The 17,801-nt window shown below is 45.2% G+C and overlaps 1 protein-coding gene across 1 annotated transcript in view; it reads left to right on the forward strand.

Annotated features, from left to right (window-relative positions):
- The first annotated feature begins 196 nt into the window (after positions 1-196).
- Positions 197-17,801, forward strand: part of CBL (Cbl proto-oncogene) — a 31,513-nt gene continuing 13,908 nt past the window's right edge. Inside the window, exons 1-3 of the mRNA XM_027699360.1 lie at positions 197-479; positions 6,504-6,751; positions 16,612-16,758. Coding sequence (XP_027555161.1) covers positions 333-479; positions 6,504-6,751; positions 16,612-16,758 — 542 coding nt within the window. The 5' untranslated portion in view covers positions 197-332. The remainder of the gene's footprint in view (positions 480-6,503; positions 6,752-16,611; positions 16,759-17,801) is intronic.

A 17,801-nucleotide genomic window follows, 5' to 3' on the forward strand; every position in this document is an offset into this window, starting at 1 on the left:
GCCCCGCCCCGCCCCGCCCTCACCAACCATGGCGGCCGCACCGCCCTCACTCCGCCGCATGGCGCATGCTCCTTTTTCCCAACCAATCACCGCCCGCTCCTCCCCGGCCCAGGGGGCGTTCCCGGGCGCGCGGGGGGGAGATCGGCCAATCGGAGGCGGGGAGGGGGGCGGGGCCTCGGCGGGAACCGGGCGCCGCCACCGCCCACGGCCGCCGCCGCCGCCCTGCCCGGCCCGGCCCGGCCCCAGCGCCCTCCGCACCGGCCCCTGCAGGGCCGCGGCCGCCGTGCCGGACGGGCCCCCCCGGCACGGGGGGCCGGGTGCGGGTGTCCCCCATGTCGGCGCCGGTGAAGAAAGGCCCCGGCGGGCTGATCGGGCTGATGAAGGACGCGTTCCAGCCGCACCACCACCACCTCGGGCCGCACCAGCCCGGCGCCGTGGACAAGAAGATGGTGGAGAAGTGCTGGAAGCTCATGGATAAGGTGGGAGGGGTGTGAGGTGGGGTGGGGTAAAACTGGGGCTTGGGAGTCTGGGATGAGCCTGGAGTTCGGGGAGAGAGGGGTTTGGGGCTGGGAGGAGAGATCTGGGGGGTCAGAGGTGTGCGGGCACAGAGTGGGGTGCAGCGCTTTGAGGGGGAAGGATGTAGGGAGCATGGGGTGACAGGACACAGGGAATGGTTCGCACTGACAGGAGGTTTAAACGGGGTGTTGGGAAGAAATTCCTCACTGTGAGGGTGGAGAGGCCCTGGAATGGCTTTCCCAGAGAAGTTGTGGCTGCCCCATCCCTGGAAGCGTTTAAAACCAGGCTGGACTTGGTTTGGAGCAACCTGGTGTAGTGGAAGGTGCCCCTGCCCATGGCAGTGGGTGGAACAAGATGAGCTTTAAGGTCCCTTCCAAGCCAAACCATTCCATGATTCCACGTGGGAGCTGATGGAGAGGTGAGGAGTGGAGGACATCCCAGAGGCAGGGTGGGAGTGGGATGCCAAGGTGGGAAGGAGATCAGCAGCTCTGCAAGGGGTGGGCTGGGGAGGGGAACAGGTTGGAGGAAGAGGGGGTGATTTGGGATGGGGGATGCAGACCTGCTCAAGGGGATCTGGGGTTTGTACTTCCCCGGGGCTGCCAGAGCTCCAGGAGCATTTGGACAGCGATCTCAGGCACAGGGTGGGATTGTTGGGGTGTCCTGTGCAGGGCCAGGGGGTTGGACTGGGTGCTGCTCATGGGTCTTTTCCACCTCAGGGTGTATCCCATGATAATCCTGGTGGTGCTGGGAATGGGTAGGACCTGGTGGTCAGCAGCAGGTCCTGCCTGGGTGTAACTGCACAAGGGAGAAATCCCGGGATTTGCTGGTTGGAAGGTGAGCCTGTGACAGAGTCTGGGTGGTGAAGCTGAGCACCTGCTTTGTGGCAGGTCAGGCTGTTCTTTTCTGAATGGACAGGGACACGTTGCTGAGCTCAGGGCAAAACCTTTCCCTTAAAACTGGGAAATAAAACATGAAATAAACCCTCTACAATAAATACACGTAGTTACACAGACAAAAGGAGCGTGAAATGTAATATAAACAAGGAAAAACTTGTGGTGTGGGAGTGGGAAAGGCCTTTCTTTCCAGTCCCACACCTTTAGGAGGGGCACGGCTCTCTGGGGTCATTAAGCCTCTCCCCTCCTCCTCCTCCTTTTAAAACGCCAGGAAATGGCTGTTGCCGGGGGCAGGACACCAGACCTTTTGGCCTGGTGGTGTGAGGGGATGTGGCATTTGGTTCACTGGCCTGGCTAGGTGTGCTGGTAAATCCAGTGTTTTAGGAAACCCTGGTGAAATCTCAGGGAATGGCCCCGTGAGTGAGTGTGGGCGCACAGAAGTGGGCATGAAACAAAAATATCACTTTTTTTGTGGGATTTTGGCTGATCCTCTGATGTTGCTGGGCAGCCCTGAGATCAAGGCTGGGCTTGACATGTTGCAGTGTGTTTTATGGCACTGGGTTCAGAGTAAGGCTCATCCACAGTCCTTGGGGAGTGTCACCTGGCCACCTTCTTCCCAGCAGGCAGGGCTGATGGGATCCCTCATCCAGTTGCCCTGCAGGCTTATGCATTTCCACCTTTCCCTCTCTTCTCCCTGCGTTGTTTATCCATGCAGTGTCTGAGCCTCCTGCAGTAAGTGCTAAAAGCAGGCACAGCAAATGACTTCTTTAAAGACTGTATTAAATTATATTCATGCCAAGAGATCACTTTGTGTTGGCTGCCTCCACAAAAGACGGGGTTTATAGTTGTGCCTTGCTGTGCCTGTGATGAGCTTTGATCACCTACAGCGAGACTGGGATGAAGAAAAAAGCCTTTTGAGAAGTGCCATTGAGGGCAAGCACAAGTGCTAATGTGGGAAAGGGAGTCTGAGCATGGAAACAGGGTCCTGAATAGGTTTAACTTGCACATGCAACTTGTGAGAATGCACATCTTCATATACAGAATATATGGGTATGAATGTCAACCTGTGTTTGACCTCATAACCTGTTCAAAGGAAAAGATGGGCCTGAAAAAAAACAGCTGATTGCCTTGGCATTTTGAAAGGCAGTGGGATTTTTGGGGTGACATTTCACAGCTTCAGATCTTTGTTGTTGTTGTCCCCTCTCCACTGACAGAAAAGGCTGCTGCTGTATTTGTCACAAGTTAAACCAACCCCTTTTAAACATGCACTGACTCCAGTTTTACTCGCAGGCAGCCTCCAAAAGCCCTTAGATGGAGGCTTAAAGTCTTAAAGAGTTAGTTGTTCAGTGTGATTTGTACAGGAGGAAAGATTTGGCTGTGAAAAGCCTTTCAGATTTCAGTTAGACCACAGCTGTACTTAGGCACGCTCAGGAGAACACCTCTGAATTCAGACTCTTTTTAGCGGTGTAGCAAATTACCAGTAAAGCTCATGGTGAGAAGGGCTGAGTGAATGGAAGGTGTTGAAAATGGGTTAGATTTCTGGAGTTACAGGTGCAGATAAAAAAAACCCCTGGTGTGCATGTTTAATAGATGATGTTTGTGCCTTGCAGAGCTGCGTGCTGTGTCTGTGTGTGTACACTGCACTCACGGCCTCGTTTGTTAGCCTGCATAATTAGCTGGGGTTGTCAAAGCATTTGTGCATCTCTGCTCTGGGATGTGACTGATGAATTTCCTATGCAAGTTGATTCTTGTCCAAATATTTCCCCTGTAATGTTCTCCATGAGCTGCCTGACGTATTTTATGTCTTTCAGATTCTTTCATTTGAAGTCCTGATTTTTTTTCCTCAGCGCTAACCCTTCCTCCCACAGCTCCATGTGGTCCCGTGGACATAAAATAGCCCTTTCCATCCCTGTGGATGTTCACCTTCAGCTGAATGAGGTGGTATTTAGGCACTTCTCTGCAGAGCAGTGATTAAGTGCAGCCCACTGGAGTTGGTTGCTGTGGGTGGAATTTGAGGAATAGGTGGGTTAGTCATGAGGTGGAAGGGAGGGAGCAGAGGAATGACAGAATCCACGGAGGAGGAAGAGAAACTCTGAGATAAAGCTTCTCTAAACAGCTTTCTGATGCCATTCAGTTCCTAGAACTGCTATAGAGAAGTGCCACTGCAGGTCACCTTCACTGGAAGTGGAAGAGAGGCCAAACACGAATTCAGCAGGAGATAAGAGATGTTTGAGTAGGTTTTGTTTTGCTGTTGGCTTAAGCTGAAATGAGGTGTGATTTCAGTAAAGTCGGTTGTTCAGCTGTTAAAAGAAGGGAAAAAGGAATTTTCAGAACTGCCTGGAAGGGAAAATCTTACCTGGGACAGCAGCACCTGGATGCTTGTCAGGCCCGGGACTCTCAATTCCAGGAGTCAGTCAAGGCAAGCTGCAGGTTCATGAAGGGAAACATTCAATTCCAGGCCTCCAAGACCTAGATGAGATTGTTTTTCCTCCTGTTTTGAAGATTCTTTCTTCAAAACTGAGTTGGGGAAACTGGTTTGTTTTTTTATTATTTTCTGCTCTCGAGTTTGGAAAATGAAGCAGATAATTTCAATTTTAGGGTTTGAAAAGGCTACACCTCTTAGAATGTTAATGCTAAGCTTGCAGTGCTTTATTGGCACATCTAAAAACCCAAAAAGGCTTGTTCTGAGAGAACAAAGCATAAGCCAGGCAAACTTGGATGCGTTGGGCTGATAATTTAAAAGCAGGGATTGCTTCTCTTTGCTGCCATCGCACCTCACAGAAAATATTTGCTGCTTTTTGCTCGATTTCCTTCCACGTTGCTGGTCCCTGTGGAAGGCTGGGTGGCTGCTGAGGGGCAGCTGTTCCCAGGGCTGGGAACATTCCTTTGGGCTCCGTCACGATGCTGCAAGTGCACACGGAGAGAAAGAAGCAAAATGCGACTGGTTTTGGTGCTGTTGTGTTATAAAACCACCAAGTTTGCTCAAGAGGCAGCAGTTCCCAGTCGTGCAGCATTGTTCAGCTGCTTATCTTAGCTAATTCTGCTCTGCTTGGTAAATAAAGAAGCTGATTTGATAATAAAATAGCAGCAGTTTTGACCTTTCTGTTAACTGTTTGAGGGATCTTTGCAAGTCACTTCTCGGGAAGTGTTTGATGGGGGCTCTGAGCAGGAGCAGTTTGCAGAACTTGCTTCTGCTGTGGGGAAACTGTTTTGATTGGTATCAAAGCCCGTTATAGGACTGAAATACAGCGGGTTTGCTGCTTCCAGAGCTGGGTATTTTCAAAGGGTAGCAGCCAAATTGCTCTCTCAGATGGCTGAGGGAAGTGCACACTCTGACTTGTTTGCTTGCTTAATGTGGCTTCCTCCTAAGAGCTGACTGTGTTTGTTAAGGTTTTAAACCCACTGTGGAATAAACAATTTCTGCTGAAGAAAAAGGTTTTGCTACCCCAGAGCACAACTCAGCTGTGCCTGAGGAGCATATTTAGAACCTATTCATGCTGCAGAGTGAAACTATTTTTTTTTTTCCAGGGGACAAATGTGTTGACTCAATTTGTTGATATGGTTCATTGTACAATGTTCACAGGCTCCAAGGAAGCAGCAGTTGAGGCATCAGCATCAATTGACTCAGTCAGCTGTCTGGCCATCCATCTCCTTATCTAGACCTCCTAATCCTTGGCAGCCTCTGCAAAATGGAGGGAAAAGTTTGGTGGTTTGTTTTTTCCCCCATGTATTATTGCAGAGGCTTTTTTAGGCGTGTGATTTTTTCAATGGCAGTTTGATTTTTTTTTCCTGTTGGAGTTTTTGGTACACTGTGTGCCTTTCCCTGGGCTGAAATGGAACCTTTCTCAGTCAGCTCTTGTTAGAGGCACTGCTGCAAGTCAGGTAGAATTGGAGATGTCACTTCACCAGGTTGCTTTTTGCACACACAGTTAAATGCTAAAACGCTGCTTCAGAAGAACTGACTCTGTTTACCATCAGTGTTTAAGTGAAGCAGGTATTTAAATATGCACTGTAGGGAACTGCTCAATTCCTCTTGAAGGTTTCACAAGGTTTTGTGGAAATGATGTGCTGCAAAAGGATGTTAAATTATTCTTTTGCCTTTTCCTATCTGCTGCACTTAAGTTTTGTGTTGTTTGATATCTGTAATTCCTTCATACCTGGCAGTGTCCTGAGTTTAGACCTGTTTAACATTCATTATAGTGAAGAATAAGAAACTGTAACTACATTTTGTGCTGTACTTCCTCCCAAGTTTACTGTAAATCACAGAACATGGAAGTGTTAGCCACTAAAACTATCCCAGCTGCTGGTTCTTGTAAACTTGATCTAAAACTGACCTCACAACTCTAATTTCAGCCCTTTTCATAACTGAAAGTGCACTGCTTAATTTTTCAATTTGCTGCTTTGCCATCAACTGTCCCTATTATTCTCTCAGTTTGGGCAATGGAAAATTTGGGCTGTGATGTAGGGTGAAGTGGCTTCCTTTATCCTGCCCTGCCACAGAAATTTATTGTCATGAGTTTCATCAGTCCACAGGCACTTCAGTCCAGAAATTGGAGTCTTTTATGGTGGCTGGGCTCACTCTCTGGAGAAAATAGCCTGGAGAAAAGGAGGCTCAGGGGAGACCTTATCACCCTCTAAAACTACCTGAAAGGAGGTTGTAGCCAGGGGGGGTCGGGCTCTGCTCCCAGGGAACAAGGGAGAGGAGGAGAGGAAACAGCCTCAATTTGTGCCAAGGGAGATTCAGGCTGGACATCAGGAGGAATTTCTTCAAGGAAGGAGTTGTCAAACAAATTTTTTCCAAACAAATTGGAAGGGGCTGCCCAGGGAGGTGGTGGAGTCTCCATTCCTGGGGGTGTCCAAGGAAGGACTGGCCGTGGCACTCAGTGCTCTGGGCTGAGGGACAAGGGGATGATGGGTCATAAGTTGGCCTGGGTGGTCTTGGAGATCTTTTCCAACCCAAGTGATTCCATGATTCTGTCTGGACTTGACCAAGAAATGCCATTTGAGAGCGAACATTTCAGAGTTTTGACGCTGAATTGTGTTTAAGCTCCTGATCACTTGATTTCAAAAGGGTATTTTCTCCCCTGAGCACAGGTGGTGCGTTTGTGTCAGAACCCCAAGCTGGCCCTGAAGAACAGCCCCCCCTACATCCTGGACCTGCTGCCTGACACCTACCAGCACCTGAGGACCATCCTGTCCCGCTACGAGGGCAAGATGGAAACCCTGGGGGAGAACGAGTATTTCCGGGTGTTCATGGAGAACCTGATGAAGAAAACCAAGCAGACCATCAGCCTCTTCAAGGAAGGGAAGGAAAGGATGTATGAGGAGAACTCCCAGCCTAGGTAATGCAGAGAAACGGTTCCAAAAATTCGTTGTAGAAACTAAATACGTTGGGATACTTCATATTTAAGGTAGATCACGTGTCACCTCGTCTTTCCTTTTGTACAAAGGCAGAGCTGAGATCAAGGGACGTCTTCAAGGTGAACAGCACTTACTGGAAAGGATAGGTGGAGGTAGAAACTGCAGTTGCATCTGAATATAAGGCTCTCTTGAACAAAAACATTTGAATTTAATGAGCACTGCACTGCAGAAAAAGTGTTTCTTCGTCCAGCATTAAGGAAAGAAGAGATGATTTAAGATTAGGATAAAGCTCTGGAAAAGGTTAACCTTACACATTTGTGTGGCTGTTGGCAGCAGGTCTAACAGACAGAGATATACAAGGCATGCATTTGTAACTCTAAACTCATTTCAGGATTTTGAAGTAGATGCTGAATTGAAGTAGATGCTGAATTAAAAAAAAAAAAAAGGTGGAAAAAAAGAGTAAAAACCACCCAGTGGCTGAACATAATTGCCCTGGGGAGAATGTGGTTAACGCCCTGGCAACTGCTTGCTTGAATTACTGGAGGGGGGAGAAGTGCTGGCACATGTTTCTGGTTTAATATTGAACTCTGTGTAGCATATTCTGTCATGTTGAGCTCCAAGCAAAGCCTGTGATAGTGTCTCCAGAAGGCATTGCTAATGCTGTTTGAATTGTTACCCACTGCGTGGAAGAATGAATTAAGAAATGAAAAGTTTCTTTCTGGGTTGTTGCTGCCCCTGTGTGTGTGTGTATTGTGATCTGCCTGTCATGAATCTAGAATATCTGATGGGTAAATGATGGCTGTGTTGGTCCCAAATCCAAAATCCCACCTCCAGTTTCAAAGGGAAGCAGAGAGAAATAATTCCAGAGAGTTTATCATCCTGGCTGGTTTGTATTCCGACTAATTGAGTAAAGGGAGGGAGGGAAATGCAGATTGACAGATGGGAAGTCAGACAGAGGGTTGCAGTGTGGGCTGGTGTTCTCACAGCAGGGATGGGAGTCCCTGGGGAATTGCTAATTGTCCCATTTATGAGTAAACAGCTTACCAGGGAAGGAACTGTGGTGAGACTTGTAAACACAGGCATAAAAACAGCATCACATCCTGATTGCTCTCACTGCATCTTCCTTTGCTCCTCCAGTCAGCCCAGGAAGCAGCACTTGCTGTTTTGTCCTAAATGGGTAATGCCAGAGAGCCTTTTCCTGGTCAGGAGCATGGGAACCTTCTCAATTCTTTCCTTTGTCATGGAAAAGAAGGAGGTTACAGCAGTCAGTGCATGTGAGCTGTGTACCAGCCCAAAAGAGATTTGCACAAAGAATGGGCCTTTTGGATTTTGGGGATTTTGTTAAATGCTGCACTTCCAGTGTCAGACTTTCCTGGTTGTGTGAGCTCTTGGAACCTGATCACTTTAAGTGCTATTTGTTATATCTGAAATTGAGTTACATTCATTTTTTTTTATAACTGCACTTATAGATTTAAAATGCATATAATAATTTAAGGTGAAGAAACTTAAATTTTCTCACCTTGCTAGGAGTGGAAGAAAAACACTAATTTTTGTAAAAAATTAATGAATTCAAATATACCTGGTGTGGGAGGATTGTCAGGAGTCTGCAAAGCAAACAAATATAACCTGAATTTGGTATTCATGGGGAATAGACTCATGTCAGTGTGTGTGTGTGTGTGTATGTATATGTAAAAAATGTGGTTTTCTCTTGATTTCATGTAAGTTTATGGCTGTTAGTCTGCAGTGTTTTGAGCAGGGGACTTTAAAAATCTAATATTCACATCTTGACTTTTTGCGACCCTTTTTTCCCTGTTGTTCTTGACGCTTCTTTCTTGCTGCCTTTCAGACTTAGCATTCATTTTACCTCCTGTTGTGTGTGCTCTTATTTTCCTCCCCCAAATGTCTCTTGATGCAGAGCAAATGCACTGTTTTGACATTTGCATAACCAGTGTGGAAGCTGTGCAGGTGTTTGCTCCCAGCAAACAGACCAGTAATGAAACATGAAGCCTCTCTCAGATTTTAGGACCAGAATTGTCTTCATCACTTGAGCATCGACTCTCTATTGTTATTATTTCCAAACTGAGAGGTAAATACACAAAGAGCAGACATTTTAGGGGTTCTCCAGTGTGCTGTGAGGCAGAATTGGAGCAGAGCTGGGGAGATCACCAGGTCTTGGAGATGCTGGTGCTGTTTTCTGAGTGAAGAGCTGCGAGATGTTTGGTGCAGTGTTGTGCTTGTGTTTAGGGCACGTGAAGGAGCATAATATGGACGTTCCTTGGGGTTTCAAATGCAGAAGGTACAAAATAAGTCGCATCCTGAGCGTTTAAAGGTGGGTTTGAAAAGAGAACACACAGAGGGGTTTGTTCTCCTCCCAGGCTGCAGCAGAGGAGCAGAAGAGAGCAGCCCCAGAGGCTGGGGACAGAGTGGCTGGAGAGCAGCCAGGCAGAAAGGGACCTGGGGGTTTGGATTGACAGGAAGCTGAACAGGAGCCAGAGTGTGCCCAGGTGGCCAAGAAGGCCAATGGATCCTGGCCTGGCTCAGGAACAGTGTGGCCAACAGGTCCAGGGAAGTGATTCCTGCCCTGGACTCAGCACTGGTGAGGCCACCCCTGGAGTGCTGTGTCCAGCTCTGGGCCCTCCGTTCAGGAAAGATATTGAGGTGCTGCAGCAGGTCCAGAGGAGAGCAACGAGGCTGGGGAAGGGACTCGAGCACAAGTGCTGTGAGGAGAGGCTGAGGGAGCTGGGGCTGTTCAGCCTGGAGAAGAGGAGGCTCAGGGGAGACCTCCTCACTCTCTGCAACTCCCTGACAGGAGGGGGGAGCCAGGTGGGGGTTGGTCTTTTCCCAGGCAACTCTCAGCAAGACAAGAGGGCTCGGGGTCTTCAGCTGTGCCAGGGGAGGTTTAGGTTGGATATCAGAAAGAATTTCTTTGCAGAGAGGGTAATCAGCCATTGGAATGGGCTGCCCAGAGAAGTGGTGGATTCTCCATCCCTGGAGGTTTTTAAGGTGAGACTGGATGTGGCATCAGTGCCATGGGCTGGGAACCACAGCGGGGTTGGATCAAGGGTTGGACTTGATGATCTCGGAGGTCCCTTCCAACCCAGCTGATTCTATGATTCTATGATTCTATAATTCTAAGTGCTGTGAGCAGGGTTTGGAAAGGCTGCTGGGAACCCTGGCTGTGCTCACAGAAGCAGGGGAGTTTCTCCCTCCAGGTTTGGGCTGTTGAGATGAACGTGGCTGTCCCGTGTCACCTCCTCTGTGGTAACACCACCCGGCCAGTGCTGGAACACTCAATGCCTTCCTTTCTTTTCTTAGCTCTGCAGTGGCTCTTCTGTCTCTGGAGCACTGTGGGTTTGATGTAGAGGGGTTTTTTTTCTGTGTATATATAAATTAACCATAGTTGTTCCTCTCTCCACTGAACTCCTGCTGCGATTTTGGTGAAGAGAACTCTCTTGTTTTATTAGGAGAGCTTTCAAGATGCTGTTTAAATTCTGCTTTAGCTCACTTCCATATCTGTTTAAAAATTAATGCTGCTGAGGGTGCTTTTAAAGCTCTGTGTGTGTGCACTTCCTGACTAATAAATACAAGTAGCAACTCCTAGTTACTGTTTAAATACTGAATTTTAGCAAGTAGATCAGATTGGACTTGGTGACTTGTGAGTGGGTTTTTGTGGAGATAACTGTGTTGCTCCTCTGAGTTTTGACAGCTACCAGTAGCACCTGCAGGCTTTGGTCTTGGAGTCAAATAGCATTTCCAGAGTTAATAATTTTGGATATTTTGTCCCATATGAAGGCAAGTCATCCAATAATTGGTTGGCTAATGCAGTAATTAGCAGGAATTCTTGGGGCTATACATATTTCCAGAGCTGTGGTTCCTTTTTTATCCGGTGGTAAATACTCCAATGACTTCTCTGAACCTGTAAATATGATGAATTTCTCGAGTTTACTTTTTAACTAGTGGTAATAACAAAAATCTGATTAAATATATCTTTTTTTTCCCTGCAATGTGATGGTTCCATTGCTTGGCAGTGCCATCCATGCTGATACCACTGCTCTGAACATGCCTGAGCTCTCGATTTCAGTTTCCTTTGGAGGTTCAGTGGTTGCCTTGGACTATTTTTTTCCCTTTCTGTTGCAGAAGGCTTTTATTTCTCAGCCCTCTTGCCTGCACAGAGGAGCTGCCATTCGTCAGCTTCCCCCACTACATAAATTACTTATTGCACCAGTGGTTTTGCAGTTGTGTAAATGGATTATACCTGGCATGGCAGTGCTGAAAAATAGCTTGTTGATCAGTAGAATTGTCTGTGACCTGGGAAAGGATGAATTAGGCTGAAGAGTCCTTTTTTCACCAAAGAATCAAATATACTAATTATTTTAAAATAGCCTATTGGGGGGGAAATTCAGAGTGTTTATTTTCTATATAAAATCCAACCACTCAAATGTTTCCATATCAGAACAGAGTTATGGGAGGTGAAAGGCTGAGGAGAAAGAATTACTCAGGATGTGAACTGGATGTTTAAGGAATAGCACAAGTTATTTTTCTGCTTCAACTTTGGGAAACAAACTGTTAACAAACCCAGTTAACAAAACAATCGTGTCTGTAGAGGAGTCATGGAGTCAGGGAATATCATAAACCCTTTCCATAGAACAGGGAGGTGAAATAAAGCTTTGGGAAGCTGCTCCATATTTAATTGTTGTTCTTTTGACAATAGCCTTATGGGGTGCTGGCTCAGCAGGATTTCATTTGCTTCTCCAACTCCAAAGACTTACTAATTTGCACAGGAAAAAGCCACCAGTATTTAATGTCTACTGGAAATGACCATCCATATCTCTGAAGGGGAAGGAAGTGCATGAAGAATGACTTGGGGAAGAAAGAAAGAAAAAAAAAAAAAGGTTGGAATTTAAAGAGGAAAAAGTTGGAAAACACTTGTGCTAAAACATGAACCAGAAAAAGTCTCTGGGGGAGGGGGGGTTGGTGCTCTAATCTCATATTTTAGAGCTCTTGCACACATTCCTGCCCAGGGAAGAGGAGATAGTGTGAAATGTGGGACTCAAATGGTGCGTGCGAGTCCTCTTTCTGCCACTTCCTTCTAATACAGCAAGACTTTTTTTTTAAACAAAACCCACTAGTGTGAAGTCTACATCTGCATTTAAATTAGAACATCTTAAAGAAAAGAACAGGCTCCAAAGCTGCCCACAAGAAAGGTTTCCTTGCCAGGCTCCAGCATATGAACACTAACTAACTGCTTATTACCCAAGAAGAAATTCATTATCATGTAAATGTTGTTGGAGAGAGGAATGTGAATTATTTCTTTTTAATTTGGCTTTAAATTGCAGTTTAGGTGATAGTTTTGGAACTTAAGTAACACTTAGCATAATTGGATCTAAGCTTGCATATATTACAGTTTTCTTTCTGTCTAGTCTTGAAAATCAATTTATGGACGAATGTAAGCTTTCAGATTATTGCATAATAAGGAAGTAAGGCTTTTATTCTTCTTTGCTCTCAGAGCCTATAAAATTGTAGAGTTTTATGGAAGACTAACTCTGTGGACTTGCTGCTGTGGGTGGAATTGCAAGCACATTAGTTAGCTTGTAGTGATTGTCATTTGAAATGTGGATGGATTTTTTTTTTTGATGTTGGCAAAAATGTGTTACTGCTACTTGGCAACTGAATCGTGTCTCTTGGGTGTTTGGCTTGTGTGTTAAGGGCTGAGATGCCTTTTGGAGTTGTGGTTTTGGATTTCAGCCTCTCAATATCTAATCTGAGCCTGCCCTCCATCAGTTTAAGGCCATTCCCCCTTGATACCCAGCACAGTTTTGAAGTGGCTGAAGATTAAGCTTGAGATTTGGAGTCTTCCTTGATTTGGAAACAGGGCTTTTGTGCTCTGTTTTTCTCTTTAACTTTAGCAAATAGCCCCTGAAGTATAAATTTTGATCCCAGTGCAGAGACCCCAAATATAAGTATAATGAGGAGTGTCCTGAACAGTAAGTTTGCTGTGTAGCCCCTTGAATTTGGTAAAAGACTTAATAAAAGAATTAATCTGTTACCTGAGAGGTTTATCCTTTACCTTATCAATCCTCTATGTTGAACTTTTTAGAGACCATTGATCATAGCAAATGTATTCTTCTCTTTAAAGAGTTTTCTATAATATTTGAATTTCAAAAGTGGATTTTTATTTTTTTTTAGCTTCTTAACATTGAAAGAAATGTAGCTTGTTAAAAATATTTGTGCCTAGAATAACAAGTCCAGATCCTTTAAAGGTCAGTAGGTTTGGTCCTTCTGGTCAGCACAGTGGCCTCTTGTCCTTTCTGCTTCACATCAGTCACAACCATTTGCATAAAAATATGGGTGTGCCAAAGTTTTTGGGGTGGTTTCTGTGACACTTTGAACTCGTTGCCAAGCTCTGCTCGCAGACCTCAAGGTGTTTAAATATATATATGTGTTAGCTGAAAAATGTCAGGGTTCAGAAGGGTGTAAGGAAACGTGTATTTGTGTGATATTTCTGCCCTGTAATACCCGAAGCTTTCTGTCCTGTAATATCTAAAGCACTGAAAGGAATTAGCTGATGGTCTAAAATTCTACAGTACAGGCAATTAATTTAAAGTTAGCCTGCTCTCTTAGTTGTCCTGAGGCAATCCTGTGAGTGTTACAGAGCAGAGCTCTGCAAAGTGCCTTCTGTTGAGCCAGCAATAGTTAAGTGGAATTTCATTCACTTCCTGTGTTGCAAGTTTTGTTGAAAGTAGTTCCGCTGTTTCTATTTTTAAATCTGATTACTGCGTGTGGAGGACACTGAAACTGCCTCAGAGTCACAAAAGACATCTTGGGATCACCTCAGTTTCCATTTGGTGCTTATAAGCATTAACTGGAGGTTTGTCTGAGCACGAGGAACACGCAGAAAACTTGTTGCTGATGTGGGGGTGTGATAGGATACAGAGTTCTTTTTTTTTTGAAACCAGGCACATCAAACCATCTGCTGAAATCGGGTTGAGCTGCTCATGCCCTGGTGCACAGTTCATCTGAAAAACACGTGCGATGTGAGAACCCCACACCTTTGTGGTTTCCAGAGGTGCACTTTGCTTGCTGCAGAGTCGTTAAGAACTGTTTTGGGTGGGTTTTTTAACTCATTTTTTTCTAGCTCTTAAATCTTCAAACTAGAAAATCGTAAGGTGTAAGGTAGTTATAGGAAAAAAACCTGTGGTTTTTGGGTTTGTGGTTTGTTTTTTCATAAGTGCTGGAGCTTGCACTTACCTCTAGTGGAAGCTGACCCTGTCACCTCAACGTAAGTGTGTAAGAATAAGGAATAATCACTTTAATTACAGAGAAGGGAAGCATTTTGAGGTTGGTTGTCTTGTGTTCCAGCTCTGAATTCCTCTGCACAGCCCTGTTTGTAGCATTCCTCCAGCAGAACGAACTTCACAGACACAGCAGTGTGTGCACGTCAAATTATGGCAAGTGAGCACAATATTGTGACTAAATCAGCCTGTGCTACGTGTGAGGAACAAAATTATCCCGTGGCAGCTGCTTGGCTGTGAAGGGGGTGAGAAATATTGGAAGGAAATGAGAAAAAATGGTAGCTGGCAGTGGCAGAAATGGCAGTGCCACGTTTACATGGCCTTGGGGTAAAAAGGCATTTAGTCACGAAGCACATTAGGTGCTGTGGGGCTTTGTAATGTGAATTAATTGAAATGAGGGAGACAACACTGATTAAACCATCCTCTGCCCTTAGTGGTTTTGCAACACTGAGGCTGTATGGTAGAAAAATTCAGGAAAATGGGAAAGAAAAATTCTCCCTGGGTCAGGGAGAGGCAACAGCAGCAGAAAACCCAGTCAGGGCTGACCTTGGGGGGCAAATGGAAGTGTCTGCTCGACCTCTCCTATTCCACAGAGATGTGTGGAGCAAACCCAGTCCTGAAGCAGGAAGGAAGCAGCAGAACCACAGCAGAGGAGGGAGGATGGAGGAACAGACCTGCTCAGCCCACAGCCTTGGGGAGCCAGCACGGGGTAACCAAAGGAACCCTCTTGCTTCACGCTGGTTTTGGTTCCCTAAATCTCTGGGACCTTGTCAGCGTTAAGGCAGCAGGATTTTACAGGCATTAACTGCACCTCAACAGGCTCTGGGGTTGTTACAGAACCAATTCTCAGTTAACTTCATGTACAAAAGGACTAATGCCTCCATGCTGGAACTGCAGGTGCTCCTCAGTAAAATAGCTGGTTACTGTACACAGTGGAAAAACATTTGGCTTTTTAAGCTTTCACTTGATTCATTAACTCTGCCAATAACGATCTGAGTGCTTTGCCTGCATGTGGGGAAGCCCTGAGGGCTGTGAAATCCCACCTCAGCAGAGCTCTGCTCTGCCTTCGGGCATACCCACGGAACAGAAACTTCTCTGAAGCTGGCACAGGTGTTGCCTTCAGCTGGTTGTGCACTCTGAGAAGAGCTGACTGATGTGGCCTGTGGTCCCTGGGTACCATTTTCAGCAGTGCTTGTCCTGCCAGGTGTTTGAAATGCCAGCCCTGGGATTTAGTGCTTCCCAAACGGTGCTTGGCACAGCTCTGGTGCAGCTCTTGGTGACAGCGTTTGTGTTGATTACCCTTGTTAGCTAAAAGTTTGAAAAAAAGCCATCACAGTCTGTAAGAAACATTCCAGAAACATGGAATATTTTCTGTGGCCGAAAATATTTGGTAATCTCTGATCTCCTTTGAACATATCACCCTTTTCTGGGAGCACACTCACTTCTGTTCAGTTGAAGCAGTGGAGATAAGGACGGTTCTGATGTTACTAAAAATAAACTACAATCATCAGTAAACTTTGATGTGCCAGTAAAAATGTTCACTCTAATTGCAGGCATTTATTTGGTCTGTATAAATTTACAAATATGTAACTTGTTAAAATAAAGGAAAGTAAATATTTGTGCTTTTAGCACAAGACTTGGTAACCAGTTGCTGTAAAAGCTTGTTACTAACATAAAGTGTTCTGCAATTTGCTGCTCTTTATGTTCACTTCCTGTGTTTTGCCTGTTATTTGCCTACAACTACGGCTGAATATTTGTAAAAAACTATGATAACCTTGAGAATTCAAAATGTTCAGCTATCAGCAATGTTTTTGGAAACCAAGTCCTTCCATGTGTGTGTGTGAAATCCTTTGTTTAGCCATCCTTAAGCCTCAGGAAGCTCTTAACTTCCCTCGTGAACTGATGTGCTCAGCTGAGTGCAGACACTTCCTGAAGCTCAGCTAAGCCAGAAGGCTCTTGGGCAGAAGGGATAAACAAGTGGACACGGAAATATTCCTTGGCTTCCTGCAGTGTTCACTGTTTTGTTTAAACCATGCACTTGTTCGGGGTCAGAAATCATGTGTTTGGCTGATGGTACCCAAATTTGCTGGGCAGCAGGACAGTAGTAGTTTTATTTTGGGCAAGTAGTTTTATTTTGCCCAAGACAGTAGTGGTCCAAGGCAGTAGTAGTTTTATTTTCAAACCCAAGAGCAAGGGAGTCTGATGAGGTTTTGTCTTCAATACTTAACAGGGTGAGATCTCAATACTGGCTTTGCACATTTTCGGTGACTGTATTTCCACGGGAGGATTTTTGCCTTGGAAATAACCTGCCCTCCTTAAAGACATTATGCAGAGTTTGGCGTTGTGGAAAATGTCTTTACAAACTTTGCTGATAAGTCCCATGTGTTGGATATTCTGAATGCTGGGGGAACACTTGGAAGGTGGTCCCAAATAAGGAATTTTCCATGCTGGGATCATTCTCGAGTCGCAATAAATACTGTTTCTGCTGTGTTCAGAGTGATAAACTGCTCCTTTTTGAAAGAAATGTTTGGTTTTGTGGTCCTTTGCAGGAGGAACCTGACAAAGCTGTCCCTGATCTTCAGCCACATGCTGGCAGAGCTCAAAGGGATCTTCCCAAGTGGCCTCTTCCAGGGAGACACGTTCCGGATCACCAAGGCAGATGCTGCGGAATTCTGGAGGAAGGCTTTTGGGGAAAAGTGAGTTTCTAACTGTGCTTAAAAATATGGACAGCACAATGTACTTTTTTGAATTCTGTTTTGACATCGAGGAAGGGCTTTGTCAGGTTAAAATGAACAATGGGAGAGACCTGCTGGTCATTTGGTCCCTCTCTGGGGTGAGATAAAGGATTGTTCCCACATTACATTTCCCAAATTTTTGTCCTGTCTGGTTTTAAATGTGTCAAATGATGACTCTTTTCCCACTTACTGTCACAGAGTTTCCCTTGATTATTCAGCTTAAATCTTCCTCCCCTTGATTTAATTCCTTAACTTGTAAGTAAGCTCCACAAACTATGCAAAATAATCTGCTTTCTTCTTCCAAAAGTTATCATGCAAAATAATCTGCTTTCTTCTTCCAAAAGTTACCATGCTCCCAAATATTAGTTGTCCTTTCTTTTCATCTTCCCTCCAATTAGTGTTTCCAAGCGCTTGGTCACCTTTTTTCCTGAACTTCTGTTTGCAGAATGGCTTTGATGAGGTGGAGTGAAGGGGAAAGTGAAGTGCAATGTGGATTTGTGTGAAAACTGTTGAAGTGTCAGCTTTAGCTTTTGTATCTAATAAAACACTGACTGAATGAACCACAGAGGTGTTCACAGCAACATTTGAGGATTAAAATGAATAGATTTGGTACTGCTTTCAAACTGAGGGAGCTGAGGTACTTCACCTAAAGAGTTTAATTAGTAGCTGTCAGAATAAAAAGCCATAATATATTTACTCATGAATAACAGAGTTGTCTGAAGTGAGGCATCTTCTTTCTGTGTTTCTATTCCACTTGATATATTAAAAGAAGGAAAATATTCCTTTAAACAGCAGCCTCTGCTTTGGCTTCTGATTATCTCACTTCTCCAGTTAATCCTTCTTTAGAGAATTGTTTGTAGCTTTTTTCTTTTTTTTTTTTAAACCATCTAGACCTCCTGCTATAAGACCTACTGTTAACTCCTTCTCTACCAGCTGCAACACTGTGAAATTATTATCAAGTGATGCTGTGGTAGGAAAAGGGAAAGGAGGAAGCAGGGCTGGAA

This window comes from Neopelma chrysocephalum, unplaced genomic scaffold, assembly GCF_003984885.1.
Source record: "Neopelma chrysocephalum unplaced genomic scaffold, ASM398488v2 Primary Assembly neopelma1_138, whole genome shotgun sequence".
Lineage (NCBI taxonomy): Eukaryota > Metazoa > Chordata > Aves > Passeriformes > Pipridae > Neopelma > Neopelma chrysocephalum.